The sequence below is a fragment of the Kogia breviceps genome, chromosome 7, assembly GCF_026419965.1.
Source record: "Kogia breviceps isolate mKogBre1 chromosome 7, mKogBre1 haplotype 1, whole genome shotgun sequence".
Taxonomy (NCBI): Eukaryota; Metazoa; Chordata; class Mammalia; order Artiodactyla; family Physeteridae; genus Kogia; species Kogia breviceps.
In genome coordinates, this window is record NC_081316.1 from 47,602,390 (window position 1) to 47,621,843 (window position 19,454).

General features: G+C 42.4%; 1 protein-coding gene across 5 annotated transcripts in view; it reads right to left on the bottom strand.

Annotated features, from left to right (window-relative positions):
- The window catches only part of AMOTL1 (angiomotin like 1), a 170,126-nt gene that overhangs the window by 51,637 nt on the left and 99,035 nt on the right, over nt 1-19,454 (bottom strand). For 4 of the 5 annotated variants that reach the window (XM_067038265.1, XM_067038269.1, XM_059069000.2 and 1 more), the window contains 2 exons: nt 17,162-17,308; nt 11,693-12,623 (listed from right to left, as the gene is read on the bottom strand). In XM_067038265.1, coding sequence (XP_066894366.1) covers nt 11,693-12,623; nt 17,162-17,308 — 1,078 coding nt within the window. The remainder of the gene's footprint in view (nt 1-11,692; nt 12,624-17,161; nt 17,309-19,454) is intronic. The other variant, XM_067038268.1, reaches the window with a different exon arrangement.

Sequence of the window (19,454 nt, forward strand, 5' to 3'; positions counted from 1 at the left end):
AAGTCGTGCAGGCTGGTCTTCCATCGTCAGTGACTTGGACCATGCCAGGCATAGCCTGACCCCAGAATCTGCACCCACTTCTTGCTTCCAAACTTACAACTTTGCCTGAGTCACACACCTGACAACCTACCTTCTCTTGAGTTTTTAAATACAATATTATTTAATTTTTTATGCATGTGTGTATTATTCTCCCTAATTATTAGCATGCATGTTTTTTTGAGGGTAGAAAATCATGACTTATACTAAGTTGGTACCCAGTACATTTTTGTCAATTGATTTGGCCCCTGAACCCAAGAGCAAGTTAGGAGACCATATATGCTTGATGAACTTTCAAAGACTGACTCAACCTTCAACATTGTTTTATTAAGGAAGAGACCTCTGGTATTTAGATTTGTTCTGGATAATATTGGTAGAATCTCCAATCATGACATTGCCAATATAATAACACAGCTCCATGTCACTGCCATTCTCATGTATTGAGTGGTCACAAAATGCAGCTCAAAACTGGAGTGACAATGTTATTTGGACTGGGGTAACAAGGTCATTGGAGACAGCTAATCAACAGTCCATTTGCTTCTCTCTGCATACAATAAGCTTTCGTAAATAAGCTTGTTTAAATGTATGTGTTTACATTATACCTGTACTAAATGTGCCATGAATAGCACTTTATATCCACCGTCACTTCATTCTCACAAGCTTGGGCATTCCCTGCTCTCACACCATATATTATTATTCTATTTTTAAAGTATGCAAACTAAGGCTCAGAGGATCACAAACCAGAGATCACAGTCTTTATAAAGCAAAACAATGGGCTATGAACTGGGGGTTGGAACCCGCATACTTCCACCACACCAGGGCTTTTGCCCCATGATGGTACAGGAGAGCACTGTTTCTTAATATGGGGTCTCTTTTCCCTGCTTCTTTCTAGCCAAGTAACCATGGGCAAGTTTTTAACTTCTTCATCACCTTTAAATCACCTTTAAATAACAGTATCTACCTCAAGAGTTGTTGTGAGAATTAAATGAGATAATGTATATAAAGCACTGTACATAGTGTCTATCATTAGGAAGCTATTGATACTTAATAACTGCTAGCCTCTGCTATTATCACACACTGCTAACGGGTGTTAGGAGAAAGGCAAGGGACAAATGCACCCTTGGGTGTTGCTTCCTCTTCAAACACTATGTGTTGAGAATCCCAGTCCCTAACACTAAAGCTTCAACAAGGAATAAAAGCAAATGCTAGCACCATAGAATCTTCCATTTCTGAACTCTTTTCTTGCAATGCAATGCAGAACAAGAGTATAAAGGTGATGCCTGTACATGTCAGGACACTCTCTCTTGAACACAGATTCTCACTTTCTTCTAGACCTGTGCTGTCCAAAATAGTAGCCACAAACCACATGTGGTTACTAAACACCTGAAATGTGACTCATCTGAACTGAGATGTGCAGGAAGTATATAAGGCACATCAAAATTTGAAGACAGTACAAAAAATGTAAAACACCTCATTAATAGTATTACCTGTTGAAATCATAATATTTTGCATATAATGGGTTAACTAAAACATGTATCTAAAAATATGTTTTTAAATGGATTAACTAACTGTATGGAGGTGTCTTAAAAAACTACAACTTGAGTCACCATATGATCCAGCAATTCTACTCCTGGGCATATATTTGGAAAAGACACATGCACCTCAATGTTCATAGCAGCACTATTTACAATAGCCAAAATATGGAAGCAACCTAAGTGTTCACTGACAGATGAATGGATAAAGAAGATGTGGTATATAAGCACAATGGAATATTACTCAGCCATACAAAAGAAATAATGCCATTTGCAGCAATATGGATGGACCTAGAGATTATCATACTAAGTGAAGTAAGTCAGACAAAGACAAATATCATATGACATCACTTATATCTAGAATCTTAAAAAATGATACAAATGAACTTATTGACAAAACAGAAATAGACTCACAGACATAGAAAACAAACTTATGGTTACCAAAGGGGAAGGCAGGGAGGGATAAATTAGGAGTTTGGAATTAGCAGATACAAACTACTATATATAAAATAGGTAAACAACAAGGTCCTACTGTATAGCACAGGGAACTATATTCAATATCCTGTGATAAACCATAATAGAAAAAAACATTTTTAAAGAATGTATATATGTATGTATAACTGAATCATTTTGCTGTACAGCAGAAACTAACACAACATTGTAAATCAACTATACTTCAATTTTTAAAAATGGGTTAACTAAAACATGTTTTTAAATTAATTTCACCTGTTTCTTTTAACTTTTTAAAAATGTGGCTGCAAAAAAAATTTTAGATATGTGACCCACATTATATTTCTTTTTTTTAATGATGTCAATTTTTTTAAAATTTAGCCATTTTATTTATTTTTAATTTTTATTGGTGTGTACTTGATTTACAGTGTTGTGTTCATTTCTGCTGTACAGCAAAGTGAATCAGTTATACACTGATTCTTTTATATTCTTTTCCCATATAGGTCATTACAGAGTATTGAGGAGAGTTCCCTGTGCTACACAGTAGGTCCTTATTGGTTATCTATCTTATATATAGTAGTGTGTATGTGTCAATCCTAATCTCCCAATTTACCCCACCCCTCCTTCCCCTCCTCACATTATATTTCTATTGTTCAGCACTGCTCTAGTCCACATTGCATGTACACCAAAAGGTCTCATTTTGGAGACAATTCCATAAATCAGTGAGCAACAGAACAATTCATGCAAACAGACTAGCAGGGGCTTCCCTGTTGGCGCAGTGGTTGAGAGTCCGCCTGCCGATGCAGGGGACACGGGTTCGTGCCCCGGTCTGGGAAGATCCCACATGCCGCAGAGCGGCTGGGCCCGTGAGCCATGGCCGCTGAGCCTGCGCGTCCAGAGCCTGTGCTCCGCAATGGGAGAGTTCACAACAGTGAGAGGCCCGCGTACAGCAAAAAACAAAACAAAACAGACTAGCAGTCCCCACTCAACTGTCCCCAGATCCCCAAGCATCAGTGGTGATCAGCAAGCTATATTCAATATATTAAACTATATATTTATCTACAATTAGGCCATCATGCTAACATTTAATAAATATGACTTGTGTGACTGACAAAAATTGTCCAAAACACAACAGGAAAAGAAACATCAATGGATAAACAGATGAAGGATATGATCAAGTAATTCAAAAGAGAAAATGCAAACAGCGAAATACATTTCCCAAAGCAAACTTATTAGTAGAGAAGTAAAATCAAAACAACTTTTTTCCATTTATCAACATTAACAATTCAGTTCGATGAATGTTTACTGAGCCTCTAAGCAAAGATTCTTTAAAATTCTCAAGATATGATACATATTAGGATTTCACCTGAGTGAAAAATAATATATAGAAAAATGACTAGAAGGAACTCTGACAAAAGGTCAGAATGACTATCTCTAGGTGATGAAAATAGGGATTTCTTTTCACTCTTCATATTTTTCTGTTCTTTATACAATTTCTACAATGAACACGGACAGCTATTCAAAAAAAATTTCACTAAGTAATATATGTTATAGAAAAAAGAGAAAAATTAGAAAATAAAGATAAGCTAAAAAATCAGCACTGTTATTCTAATAATCAGAGAAAGTAAATAAAATAAAAGAATTTTAAAATGAGATGAAAATAACAAAGGGCTTCTTGGCTGTGAAGAGGTTCAAATTTTAAGACTTCTCACTCAATAAAAATACCTCTTATTTACCTAGAGATTTCCAACTTAGAGTATTTTCTTATAATTTTCTAACCCTCAAAGCAACAGTGAACGGAGTATTTAACAATGGTTACGGCTGGATAATGGGACTGCAGGTAATTTCTATTCTCCTTCTTTTTTTTTAGGGAGTGGAGGAAGTGGGAGTTACCCATATTTCTAGATTTTCTACAATGAACATGTTTCATTTATGTGAGGAAGAAAATCAGTTAGTTTTAGGAAAAATTAGCTGTAACAAGTTGCAGATAAGGAAACTGAGTCTCTGAGAACTTACTCAATTTGCTACAAAGTGGTAGAGCCAGGACTCAAAACCCCTCAGATCTTCTTTTCCCAAACCCACAGCCTTCCCACCTGGATCGCTTTGGTGGTGCAGACACGAGACTCATAAATGTTCAAATTGAGACTAGGGTCTTGGATAAGCTAATATCAAAAGTATTGCTATGCAGGATGCCTATGGATAATCCTCTTGTTTGGAGAAGCCACTCATTTAATGCATTGCTGCTGGAACTGTGTTAGATTTCCTGAGAAAGTAACCTGAACTTGACCCTAGCCTTTTCAAATTCCCACACTGCAGAGTTGCTTCTCACAATAAACAGGGCATTTTATCTCATCCAGTCATAATTCTGCTTAAAAATTGTACAAAATCCTGAGTTTTAATGCTAGTATTCAAAACACACGTTTAGCTGGTGGAATTTAACCTGGCTTCACTTTTGTTAAGAGCAATGCATAGTTGTTAACCCAATAGCCTTGGGTCTAGCTCACATTTTGATACCACATAGCAATTCATTTTCATAACTGTCTAAACTGCAAATCAGCACTTTGGAAACACACTTACTCCAAAAATCCTCCTTCCTCCTCCAGCTGTTTCCAACTAAGAGTAAGACTGGACCATAAAACATTCTTTCTTGTACTACAGCACATTCCAGACCTCACGCCCACCCAGAGTAAGACCTGCTCTTTAGCCTGTATCTTTTTTTTTAAAATAAATTTATTTATTTTTTATTTATTTATTTTTGGCTGCATTGGGTCTTTGTTGCTGCGAGGGCTTTCTCTAGTTGCAGAAAGTGGGGGCTACTCTTCGTTGTGGTATGCAGGCTTCTCATTGCAGTGGCTTCTCGTTGCAGAGCACGGGCTCTAGGCATGTGGGCTTTCAGTAGTTGTGGCTCGCAGGCTCTAGAGCACAGGCTCAGTAGTTGTGGCGCACAGGCTTAGATGCTCCGCAGCATGTGGGATCTTCCCGGACCAGGGATCGAACCCGTGTCCCCTGCATTGGCAGGCGGATTCCCAACCGCTGCGCCACCAGGGAAGTCCCTAGCCCGTATCTTTATGCTTGTTCATGTTGTAAACTGCATTCTGGCTGCACTGTTGGATCGATGTGGGTTCTTGGGGAGAGGCTTTCTCTCTCTCTAATTCGCCATGTGTGCCCCAGGGCTGTGTCCTCTTTGCTCCCTCCCTGCACTGTCTTTTGACATGTTCCCAGAGAGCATCAGGAACTTTGACTCTATGCTAAATAAAACCACACCAGGAGGTTTATCTAGGGGAAAATGTACAGGGCATTTTTTAAAGGAAAACATGAGCGATTTGGGAGACCAGTCACACTATAGGATCCCTCCATTAGTGGAGGAAACCGCGAGCCCCTTGCACTGATAGGAAGGATGGTGGTGGTGATGCTGGCTTGTGAAGAGAAGGAACAAATGTGCTCTGTGGAAGGGGATCCACGGCACTGCTGGCTCTGACGTCATCTTGTAAGAAGTTGCTTGTATCAGCCCAGGACAGAAGGGCTGGGTCAAACGCCACCACTCCTTGCTTTTATAGTATCTATCTACACACCAATAATAAAATGAATACATTCATAGATGAATAAACTATCAATAAACAGTTACCACTCTTCCCTCTGCTTCTGGGAAGCTACTAAATCAAACCCCATACGCTGAAAGGCAAGATTCAGCCAAGATAAAGGGCAGAAAACGTGATGGACAGGCAGAGAGAGAGTGCCTTTCATTGACAGAAGTCATTTTTAGTCTTTTTCTGATACTGCCTGAAACATAAAAAATCATAAAAATCACTAAAAGAGTACTTATCATCTTCCATAACTGAAACATTCTGCTAAACACAGGCTAAAGCAAACAACACCATATACTGCTGGTATACTGCTTCACAGTCCCCGACCTCCAAATGAAAGCAAACCAAAGACAGCTGAAGCTCACAGCCTACGGCTGTCAGCACGGTTCAGCGTGCTCCTAAGTGATCTGAGGTATCTGGACAGAAAGGGGATCCTGGTCCTCCTGAAAACAACACGGGGGCAGAACACAGTCTGGACATCAGGTGTGACATATAAATCTGATTAGAAATTCGCCGGCTAAGTGACACCAAATAAAACCGGAAATCTGTGGCAGTGGTTGAGCGTTTACAACTCATGGGAGAGGCACTGTGTGGCAGAGAGGTCCAGGGCTGCACCTCAGCTCCCGCACTTCCAATCTGGTGCCCGTGACTAAGTTACTTTAACCTCTCTCTCTCAGCCTAAGTTTTTTAATCATCTCATAAATCCCCATATCATAAAATGGGGATATTCAGAGCATCCATCCCTGAGACCTGTGGTGAAGAGGATGACCCACACTGTGCCTGGCAGACAGCAGGCACTCAGAGGCCTAGGCTACCACTGCCTCTGTTCCATTGTTACCTGAGAAGGGTGGAGATGGAGTTCCAGAAACTGGAAAATCAGAGCAAGTATTAGAGAAAACAGGTTTTAGTTTATTCTGAAGCCATGAAAATATACAGATCATATCAACACAAAAATACCAAGGGCCAATTTTCAAAATCAAATCAATCTAACTAGTCAAATACACACACACACCCCCAGATTAACCAAGCTAATCATTGCAAATGAAAATTAAAAATTAACACAACTTGCCTATTACATTAGCAAAGTTTTTGTAATTATAATGACTAATGTTGGTCATAGGGCAGTGAAACAGGCACTATAATATCTTCATAAGGTTATCTGGTATCAGAAGTCATTAAATATTTAACTAAAATTTACCCAATCATTTCATTTCTAAATAATGATGCCTAAAGAAGTAAACCAAAATATGGAAAATTCAATGTGCATGATGATGGTCTCTACACTATTTATAGAGAAAAAGATGTAAATGATATAATTTATGAAATATTATGCAGCAAAAGAAAGGATGGTTATGAAAACAAACATTGTAGAAAAAAACTTGGAGTACAATACTATCTAAAAAGAGCTAAGATACTAAACGGAATATAATCTATGATTACAACATGTGAAAAAATTAGTTTGTACGGGAAAAATGTTAACAGTGGTTGTATTAAGAAAGCAGGACACTTTAAATAATTTTGTAGCATCTTTAGTTTCTACTTTTGGAAATATGGACAGATTTCTTTGGAAAACAAACATACGTTTGACAAATGTGCTCCAAACTGCTTTGATGAAAATCAGATCATCCACTGGTATTCATTCGTGCATTCACTTCCATTAACGGTACAGACTGCGTAAGCCAAGTCACAACTCTTAGAAGTGCTCTGTTTCCACAAAATGTGTCAGAGTTAAAATCAAAATTCTTCCTTTTCTTTATTTTTTTGAAAGCCTAATTCTCCATAGAACAACCTGTCCAATTCTCACCTTGTCCTTATTTATATCCATTTCCACTTTCAGGTTGAAGGAAATGGAAGATGGGGCAGGAACAAAACCAGAGTCTCTATCCATGGCCGCTCATGGTCCCTGGAGGTCCCCACCAGCCACCTCAGTAGGACCAGGTCGCCCTAGTCCCTCCATCTCCCCAGTCTCACTAGCACGCTCACGAAAAAGGCCAAGGTGTGCAAGTCAAGTACACCTTGACTGGTGGTCTCTCCGTGGGGTTTCCCACAAAAGGAGCCCATAACCCACCACATCTCCCATCGTTAGCAGATCAGAGCAGGTGAGAGAATTTGTAAGCTATGGTGACTCAGTCATGAAGGCAAAAGAACTCCAAGCTCTTCCTCATCTTATCTTAAGCTCTATGCTCTTTGGACCTTTCCACCTCTAGGCAAAAAGAACTGAAGTCTCGACAGCCTGATGGGTTGGATCAGAGCACTGGAACATTCACAACATACTGAGGCCGTTTTTGCAGCACGCGGCCCGGATGGACGTGGACCCAGTAATCTCAGTCAGAGGCCTCTCTGACTCAGAGGAATCTATGATGTATTGACCCAACAGCCTGGGGCTTCCCAAACCATCACTATTAATGACAAACTGATAACCTATTAAGCATAAGGGAATGTGTCAGTGAAATTAAAAGGAGCCCTGCTCTTCTCGTGGGTCAAAGATAACTTGAACATCACACACTGCTGAACTTCAGATCCAACCCTTGGAGCTCAGGCCACACTGAAGGTGTCTGAAGCAGGGCTGGTGTGGACACAACTTTGTTTACCCTATCGGCCAAAGGCTGCACTGCTGGAGTCATGCTGGCTAGGCGTGGCCAGGCTCACAGAGGCACCTTGTAGCTCTGCGGCCCAGCCTCAATGGCCTGTCTGTTACGTCTTCTGGGACATTTTGATGTGTCATGTGGACCCAGCTGTCAAGCCTGGCAATCAGGTCAAATCCTTCATACATTTCTTCTTCTTTTTGATGTCATAACTTTGACACAAATGACACCGCCCACCAATAACTGGGTGGCCCTCCAGGAAGAGCTTCCCTCCTCACCTTACTGTGTCTCCCACTCACAGCACATCTACTGCCAAATGACAAAAAGCAAAATGATCCATTTTATGCATTGCCATTTAACAATGAATAAAGCCAAGCAGAAGGAAGGAGGCTTCGTCTGGGGATATTTTCAATTTCCATCAGGCTCTAGAGGCTGACTTAAACAAATGTGAACTATCACAAACCAAACTCTGATATGATTCTGGGATAAACATCATGGATTATTTAACTCTGACAAACCAATGTTCTAAAAACCGGAGATCTGAAGATTTCTTTTCCTTCTTCAAACCTGATAGTTTTTAAGTTTAAATTTCTCCCTGGCTTAAGGAACCATAAAAGGGTAAGAAGAAGAGCCCTCCCAGGCCCCATCTTGATTCCCCAGTGGGGTCAGACTGTGCCCACTGAGTTCTGCTGTCTGTCAGGGGCCTAAAGGTTGGTATAGTGCTTCACAGCTGCCATCCCCCACCGAACGCAGGGAAATGTGTCAGCAGCTGGGAAGTAAGTGGCAGGCCGATCAGCCAGCTCACTCTCTCTGCCAAGGCCCGGTCACTCCCTTTTTGCAAGATGTGCAGCCAAAGTATGCCCTGCACACTGCCATTGGGGTGGCACGGGGAAATCTCAGCTCATTTGATTTAGAAACAGATGAATAAAGCCTTTGGTGAGGATGAAGACATATCCATGATAGGCAGTGGCCCCTTGTCTTCTCTTCCCATACCCCATGCTCTCCCTGAGCAGAGCAAGCTCAGAGACATCTAAATGCTGGCGATTCCCAAATGCGTATCTCCAGACCCAGTTTCTCTCCTGAGAGTCTGTTTTCCAATTGCCTTATTTCCAGCTGCCCTATTATTCCTCAACGTCCACAGCTAATCAATCGTTAAATGATGTCAATTCTATTTATCTTAGCATATAAGGCTCCCCTATACCTATGGCCTCAAACCTAGGCCACCCTCACCAAGTCTTATCTGGACAATTGACCCGGTCCCTGAGGCCCTCCTGGCCTCCAGTATCCCCTTCCTCTAATTCATCCTTTGCTGCCATTGAAGTCAGCCTAGAAAAACATCAACATAGTATCTACTGAAAAACACTGGGTCTCCTAATTGTTTATGGATAAATTCTGAACTCTTTAGTATGACACTCAAAGACCTTCACCAACTGGTCTCAACTTCCCTGTCCAAACACATCTTCTGCTACTTCTTACCCCACCAGTGGTCTGCATTATTGCAGCTCATGCCAGACAAAACCTCTAAAGCTTTTTGTCTGAAGAAATGGCATCTCCCCTGCACAGTACCTACTGCTACTTCACCTCTACCCCACAACTCCTATTTATTCTTCAAGACCCAACTCAAACGTCACCTCCTCTGTGAAGCTCTCCCTAAGCCCTACAGCTGTGAGTCGCACTACCCTCTCTGGTGCCCTAATGCTCTCTGCATATTTCTATCCTAAAACAGCACACCGCACCACAAGGATCTGTTAAGATGCTGGTTTCCCCGCAAGACGATGCTGGAAGGACCTTGAGGGTAGGAACCATATCTTTATCTCTGGACCAAGTACAGGGTTGCACAGAATACACACTCGTTAAGTGCTGTTGAATCCATCAGTCAGATGTAGGAGGAATTAAGGCAATGGAGGAATAAGGTTTTGACAGGACACTTGAGCCTTGCTCCAGCTTCCTCAGAGTCGAGTACTGTGGGAATTTAGTTTCTCATCTGTTGAATACAGGGGTGGGGCTATATGATTTCTATGGTCCCTTTAACTCCTCTGTTCTAGAATTCAGACTACATTTTCCTTTAAAATCCACAATGAAGAAAGACTCTATAAAACCCCATGGTAATAATATGTTCCAGGAGTTTGGACACGCTCCACAAAGCCAGCCAGGAAAATTGCTGCTCTGCCAGGCCACTGGGCTGAGCTCCCAAGGATGGCAAGCAATGGAGGCTCCTCCCCTAGACTCATAAATCCCCAACTGCCTTCTGTTACATTTGGAGAAAATACCCAATTGCCCTCTTTTCTGTTTCACTCTGCATATTTTGGCCAAAATGCTGCTTATTAAATATTATGCACAAGAAAAAAAACGGTGACAAAAACCTAACACGCCTTGAAAATAATGAGTGCTAAAAACATGAATTAAACCACTAGGCTTACTATGGAAAACAGTACGGAGGTTTCTCAAAAAACTAAAAATAGAACTACCATATGAACCAGCAATTCCACTCCTGGGTATATATCCGAAAAAAACAAAAACACTAATTTGAAAAGATACACACACCCCAATGTTCACAGCAGCATTATTTACAATTGCCAAGGTATGGAAGCAACACAAGTATCCATCATCTGATCAATGGATAAAGATGTGGCATATGTGTACAATGGAATATTACTCAGCCATTAGAAAAGAATGAAATAGGGGCTGCCCTGGTGGCACAGTGGTTGGGTATCCACCTGACAATGCAGGGGACACGGGTTCAAGCCCTGGTCCGGGAAGATCCCACATGCCGCGGAGCAACTAAGCCCGTGTGCCACAACTACTGAGCCTGTGCTCTAGAGCCCGTGAGCCACAACTACTGAGCCCTCATGCCACAACTACTGAAGCCTGCCCACCTAGAGCCCGTGCTCCACAACAAGAGAGAAGCCACCACAATGAGAAGCCCGTGCACCGCAACAAAGAGTAGCCCCCGCTCGCCGCAACTAGAGAAAGCCCACGTGCAGCAACGAAGACCCAATACAGTCAAAAATAAATATAAGTAAATAAATAAATAAATTTATTTATTTAAAAATGAAATAATGCCATCTGCAGCAACATGGATGGCCCTAGAGATTATCATAATAAGTGGAGTAAGTCAGAAAGAGAAAGACAAATACTGTCTGTTATCACTTACACGCAGAATCTAAAAAATACAACAAACTAGTGAGTACAACAAAAAAGAAGCAGACTCACAGGTATAAAGAACAAACTAGTGGTTACCAGTGAGGAGAGGGAAGCGGGGAGGGACAATGTAGGGGCAGGGGATTAAGAGGTACACACTATTAGGTATAAAATAAGCTACAAGGATATATGTACAACATGGGGAATACAGCCAATATCTTATAATAACTATAAGTGAAGTATAGTCTTTAAAAATTGTGAATCACTATACTGTACACCTATAAAATATAATATACATCAACTATACTTCAATAAAAAAGAATTTTTTTTAATTAAAAAGAAAACTTCTAGGCTTGATAATCACCTCGTTACCCCATACTCTGGGGGTGGCTGGTACCTCAGGACGGCCACTTCTGTCCTCGCAGGCTGGGGAGCAGGGTAAGGCTTGACCATCTCGTGGAGCATCCCCGGGTGCTGGTCACTGTAGAAAAGTCCATGCTCCTGGGTCTTGCCCACCGGGGACATCATTTGCTTGGTCTTGAAGGGGTACTCGGGTGGAGGACCTCGGGGGTCCAGCACTTTAGCTGCAGGCTGGGCTGGGGAGGGCCCCCCGCCCACCTTGAACCCCTTTCCGCTCCCTGGGCCAGGGGGGTGTTGCTTTGCACCGTTCCTCTCCAACGACAGCTGCATGATCCTCTCACTGAGAGAGCGGACGTGGCCCTGCTTGAGTTCCTTCAGCGCCTCGTCCTTGTGCGCCTGTCCGCTGTTGGCGCGGTTCACCGTGGGCCTGCCCTCAGTCCGCGCCTTCTGACTGGTGCCCCCGGCCATGTAGTAGCCGTGACCCACAGCCCCCTGCTGCTGCTGCTGCGGTGGCGGCGGCTGCTGCCCCCGGAAGAACTGGGACTGTGCTTTGGCCTCCTCATACGTGGGCAGCTCCTCGTTGTTCTGCTGAGGCTGCGTGGACCGCACCTGTTTCTCCATCACCGTGTTGTCCACCTGGTGTTCCTGACCCTGCGGTTCCTGGCGTGCCGACTGGTAGACCATTTGTGGGTCTTCTTGAGTGAGGTTTTCCGTGGAAGAAAAGTTGTTTGTGGGGTGGGTTGGTCCTGCACTCCCTGTGGCCTGGTGCTGAATGGCCAGCAAGTTCATGTTCTCGGTCGGGGTACCATAGCGCAGTTGCTCCTGGATCAGCCGCTGTAACACTGTTCCAGCTGCCGCATCCTCGGAACCTCTCATTTCCACCTCTGAGATCCTCGGGAAGTTCGGCGGGTGGAAGTTACAAAGAGGATCTTCAACTAGAAGGTAAACATGGGAAAAAGATGTCAGGCTGTTCCACGCAGATATAGGTCTGGACGTACACGGTGAATAACGAACTTTCAAATGACAGAGGCATTTGAAGATTTCCAATACACTGTCACTCCCATTTACCCTACAGTTTCTCATGGAAGCATCTCTCCAAATCAAAGTGTCTCTACTACTCTCCCTTCCCTTGCCTACTGTTTCCTCCTAGACCTTGCTCGGGCCTTCAAGCCCTCCCTTTCCTTTAAGCTCCCCACCGACCCCTTCTCTTTCTTAAAAAGAAAAAGACGGGGCTTTCCCTGGTGGCGCAGTGGTTGAGAGTCCGCCTGCCGATGCAGGGGGACCCGGGTTCGTGCCCCGGTCCGGGAAGATCCCACATGCCTTAGAGCGGCTGGGCCCGTGAGCCGTGGCCGCTGAGCCTGCGCGTCCGGAGCCTGTGCTCCGCAGCGGGAGAGGCCACAACAGTGAGAGGCCCGCGTACCACAAAAAAAAAAAAAAAGAGAGAAAAACAAACAAAACTCAGAACCAAACAAAAAGAAACCATCTTTTCATGGCTCTACAGAAACCTCTAAGTGCCACCCTGCATCTCTCCTCCCCTTCTAATCGTCCTCAGAAAGCAATCGATACTTGCCACCTCCACTTTCCGAACGCGCCGTCCACGGCCCTCCCTACCGCTCTGATTAGTAATCATTCCCAGGGAGAACTTTGCAGCCTAACCTTTCTGAAGCATTTAGCATGTGATCACCCACTTCTTGAAATGCTCTCCTCACTCAGCATCCAGGCCAGCCCCTCTCATGGTTCGGGATCCTGCTGCTTTTCTGTACACTCCATCTCTGGCTCCCTTTTCTCCACCTGCCCCTTAAATTCTTTCCCACAGCTCTGCCCTGAACACTCACCCACCCTCACTTCGACAGCTTCTCATCTCAGCCACCGCTCGTCTGAACCTACTGACCCATGGCACACCCATTTACAACCACAGCCGATGGCCTACACGTCCTCCAAACTCAACGTGTCTTCCTCAGCCCATCCAAACAACCCCTGGATCCCTGCCTCGTCTACTCTTTGCCAAGCCAGAAACCTGAGAGTTTTCCAAAATTCCTTCCTCTCCCTTACCCCCAACATCTGGTCAGCGCCTGCCTGTCAATTCTACCTCCGAAATGAAACACCTCTCCCAACTCTCCCCTTCATTCCCCTGCCAGTCTCCAAGTTCATTATCAATAACCACAGTACAACCACAAAAACCATTTTTAAGGAGCATATGATGTGCCAGGTATTCTACTAAATTGCCTCCTTTCTTTAGTTTAGTCCACATATAATCGCATGAGGCAGGTATTAATTCCCCCACCTTACAGATAAGGAGAGAGGTTTAGAGAAGGTAAATCACCAAGGTCACATAGGTAGGAAGAGACAGATCCAGGATCCGACTCATTCCACAACGAAATCTGTGTTCATTCCTCACGCCAAGCTCGTGGAGCCTCATACCCAAACCTTTCCAAGAGCCCCCTCATCTATTTCTCTGACACTAGTCTCTTTCCCACTTCCAAACCCACCCCCTTAGACTCCAACTTATCTTCCCCACTGCCCTAAGATTGTTCAAACCGGAAAACTTAATCATATCACTTCTCTGCACAAAATTCCTCAACAATTAATTATAGGATGAAACTGACAATCCATCCTAGGGTGTAGCAGGCATTGCTTTGTCCATCCAGCAACATTTCATGGCATCACTGGCCCCCTCACTGGCAACCCCTTGGAGTTCAAGTTCCAGCCATACCCTAAGAAGTTCCCAGACATGCTAGCTCTCTCTGGCCTCCAGGACTTTGCTCCCATTCATCCCTTTGCCTAGAAAGATGCATCTCACCACACCCTTCTTGGAAAATTCCTTGACATGCTTTGAGTGGTGGCCCCAAAGCTACCTTCTAAGTAGAACCCTTCCTGCTGTAGCCCAGCAGGCTTGAGCCCTCCTTCTCCAATGTCCGGGCTCCATTATTATACCTCCCTTAGAGCAATCATCACAATAGATGGCAATTACTTATGTACACAGACTCTAAACTCCTTAAAAGCAGAGGTCTTGCCTCCTCATCGGGGTATCCCTAGCACACAACTCAGTGCCTGCATGTAATGGGGGTCAAACATGTAACCAGTAAAAGAATATCTGAGCACCATGAAATATATAATTTACCCCATTTCACAATAGTACTAAGAAGTAGTTCACTGAGGATATTTATAGTGTTAGGATAGCAACAATTCTACTACTTACTACTGGCAAGATTTTGAGCAAATCACTTGCTCTCTTAGAGCTCAACATCCTCCCCTGTCAATAGAGGGAGCTGAGCTAGCCCCTTAGACATAAGCAGCCTTAGAGATAGCAGCCTTCACTCTTACAATTCCATGCAGTGATGGTTCTTTGTTTTTACATATGCACAGGACACATCATTTTCCCCCAAACTGTCTTTCTTCCCCAAAGTTGCCTTTTTTTTTTCTATGAATGGCATCCTCATCAGAGTCAACCAGATAGAAATTTCAGATTCAATTTTGATCCTTTTGTCTCCTTTGCTCCCTACATTTAATCAAGTGCTAAGCAATTTTCAGTCCACAGTGAAATGAGAAAAAATGAAGGTGGTATGATAAGTGAAATGAGAAAAAATGAAGGTGGTGTGACATGCTTACAAGATATAGAAATACACATATACATGTGTATATACCTAGACGTATGTCATTGGGTTTATTGTCTTCTTTTGGCAAGGGATTCTCTCAAGGATTACATCCCTCTTACACTTTTCAGTATTAAAATATGAGAAAAGGTGACCGTAGATGACATTTTGAGTGTCTCTGTAACAGCAAAGACTGCAGCCCCAGCTTCCATGCCCTCAGCTACTCCCCGGGTTCCAGTCCCCTAACCTGTTGTCTAAATGTCCTGAGCAGCCTAATATCTCTTGCCTCTGGCCTCTTCTCCTTTTGATCAACACTGTATTTATCTGTATTTGTCTACTAGAATTCAAGCACCAGAGAACAGAGAGTTTTATCTGTTAACGTTCACATGCTGTATACCCAGTGCCTAGAATACTACCCCCAATATACAGAAGGCATTCAGGAAAGAATTGTGGGGGGCAGGGATCAATTAGAAGTTTGGGATTAACATATGCACACTACTATACATGAAAGCGATAAACAACAAGGACCTACTGTATAGCACAGGGAACTATATTCAGTATCTTGTAATAACCTATTATGGAAAGGAATCTGAAAAAGAATAGATACACAGATAGATAGATAGATATACATATAACTGAATCACTTTGCTGTACACCTGAAACTAACATAGCATTGTAAACTAACCATACTTCAATTTAAAAAGTGGTTAAAAAAAATAATAAGAGAAAAAATAATTGCCAAGTACAGAACTTTACAGACTGGTTCCTGAAGCTCAACTCTGATCAACCCCAAAAATCACACCTCTGTGACCTCAGGCAAATTACTTAGCTTCTCTGAACCTCTCTGCTCTGTATAATGGTCAGGCTTCATTTCTGCCTCACAGGACGGCGTGTGGAGTAAATTCAAACTTATTTCTCACCTTCAGAGAAGGTGTACAGTAACTGAGATTTAAACCAGAAGTTCAACAACAAAATTTTTAAACAACAGAAACAGATCATTGAAAGTCCACACAAGATGAATCGCCAAATAATTGTAATAAATGATGAACAACCCTAGGAAAGAAATTAACAGTGTAGGTTGAGTTGAGCCATTACTCACTCTACAAATACCACTGCCAACCTGTTATATGCAGGCATTCTGATAGGTGCTGGGGTTAGGAGAGTAAAGTGGACAGTCCTTACCTTCAGGGCTTAATGAAACAAGCAAATTCAAATAAAAATCAACACTTTAAAATAAAATGAATAAAAATTCAAATAAAAATATATATCCAAAGGAAAAAGAGTTTTTTGGATGAATAATAAAAGGAATGGTGTCTCATTAAGCATGAAAACGACTGAATTTCCTTTTCATAAGCACACTTGGCAAGAACCCTGAGATCTTTTTTAAAGTGGTTTTGAAGATTCCTTTTCATGGTTTAACCAATCTCATAAACCCTCAAAAATAGGCAGAAAGTTTTTACAAAGGAAGTAGTTCCTTCCCGACTATAGTTTTGAATTTCTCTGAATTTCTGAATCATTTGCAAAAAGAGGACAAAATGAAAGCAGAGAAGAAAAAAAGGAATGAAAGATTCTGGGAAAGAATACAAAAGAATATTTAAGAATTAGGAGAAAATGAGGGCATAAATGGTATAATTCTGAAGTTCCTACATACTTAGGAACTCTGTTGAGAGGGTCACATATTATAGTAAAACAGTCTATTAAAACCTTGTTAATGTTTACCAAACATTAAAAATAAGGCACCTACCAATACAGAGACGACCAATAATCCAATATGCTGATATTCAAAACAAGGATAGAGAAAAAATTATGCAAAAGAGCGAAAAATGAGAAACATAAGATTGTTCTGCTTTTCCAACACAAGTGCCAATAAAAGAACTTACCAACTTTTTCCCTGATGCTACTGTTTGCCTCCACTGTCAAAGATGCGTCTTGCCTCCCAGAATACAGCTGAAAGTCTGGGAAAAAGTAGTTGGGGTTTTCCAGAATCTGGATGGGACTACTGGGGCTGTAACAGGCAGGAGGGGGACCTGGAGGCAGAAAGCAAAGTGCATATTAGTGCCAATGAAGTCCTCCTCTCCCTCTTTGCCGTGTGACTCACACTAGCTGTTCTCCCACACACATTTCCACTGGCAGTGGCAGCTCTGTCTTTTTGATTCATAAAATTCCATAGTTACCATTCAGAATCATCACAAGTCTAGCCACCCACCAAAATGACCCATGAGGTCACAATAACAATTTTCAAGACATGCTGAGTGAAGGCAGGGACCCTTTCTCACAACCTACTTCCAAGGGCAGTAGCAGAAACACTGGCAGAAATCAAGTCCCCTGAGGAACTGGACAAGTCACCAAGTTTGGAAAGGTCAAGGTGGGGGACAGAAAGGAGGGAGGCAGGGAGGCCAGAGAAGGAAAACTAAAAGGGGAAGGGCAGCTGTCTCTTGGAATGTATGAAAGATGCAGAGAGGGGTGGTCATTTTGCCAGACCACGTGTTAGCAAGGGCCTGTCCGAAACCAGGACAGAGAGCTCAGCCCCACTCTGAGGGTTCTGGAGCCTCGTGTGGCAGTGTGAGCCCGGGTCATGGGTTCTGGCCCTCTGCCAGGCACTGCCCTTTCAGCTCCTCTGTATCTGCTTCACACTCAAAGCGGAGTGTGCTTCCTGTTTCAATTAAACGTGACACTGTGCTCAATTCTACAGTCACTGAACATGAGATACCATGACAGCGACGCCAATATGGCATCTAAAACATCGTGGGAACACTCAGCGGGATGGGTCTGGGCTGTCTTTCCTCTGCACTCGTTTCTCTGCGTGGGCACCAAGTTGAAGGCTCTTTCTGGCAAAAGTAACTTAGTTTACTCTGGGGAAAGAGTCAGGCTATTTTTTTTTAAATTAAAATCCTTGCTTCCAAGGATTCCTCAATATATGCAAATCAATCAATGTGATACAGCATATTAACAAATTGAAGAGTAAAAAACATATGATCATCTCAATAGATGCAGAAACAGCTTTTGACAAAATTCAGCACCCATTTATGATAAAAACTCTACAGAAAGTGGGCATAGAGGGAACCTACCTCAACATAATAAAGGCCATGACAAACCCACAGCAAACATCATTCTCAATGGTGAAAAACTGAAGCATTTCTTCTAAGATCAGGAACAAGACAAGGATGTCCACTCTCGCCACTATTATTCAACATACTTTTGGAAGTCCTAGCCAGGGCAATCGGAGAAGAAAAAGAAATAAAAGGAATACAAATTGGAAAAGAAGGAAAACTGTCACTGTTTGCAGATGACATGATACTATACATAGAGAATCCTAAAGATGCCACCAGAAAACTACTAGAGCTAATCAATGAATTTGGTAAAGTTGCAGGACACAAAATTAATGCACAGAAATCTCTGGCATTCCTATACACTAACAATGAAAGATCAGAAAGAGAAATTAAGGAAACAATCCCATTCACCATTGCAACAAAAAGAATAAAATACCTAGGAATAAACCTACCTAAGGAGGTAAAAGACCTGTATGCAGAAAACTATAAGACACTGATGAAAGAAATTAAAGATGATACCAACAGATGGAGAGATATACCATGTTCTTGGATTGGAAGAATCAACATTGTGAAAATGACTATACTACCCAAAGCAATCTACAGATTCAATGCAACCCCTATCAAACTACCAGTGGCATTTTTTACATAACTAGAACAAAAAAATCTTAAAATTTGTACGGAGACACAAAAGACCCCAAATAGCCAAAGCAGTCTTGAGGGAAGAAAACGGAGCTGGAGGAATCAGACTTGCTGACTCCAGATTATACTACAAGGTTACAGTAATCAAGACAATATGGTACTGGCACAAAAACAGAAATATAGATCAAAGGAACAAGATAGAAAGCCCAGAGATAAACCCACGCACCTATGGTCAACTAATCTATGACAAAGGAGGCAAGGATATACAATGGAGAAAAGAGAGTCTCTTCAATAAGTGGTGCTGGGAAAACTGGACAGCTACATGTAAAAGAATGAAAGTAGAACACTCCCTAACACCATACACAAAAATAAGCTCAAAATGGATAGAGACCTAAATGTAAGACCAGACACTATAAAACTCTTAGAGGAAAACAGGAAGAACACTCTTTGACGTGAATCACAGCAAAATCTTTTCTGATCCACC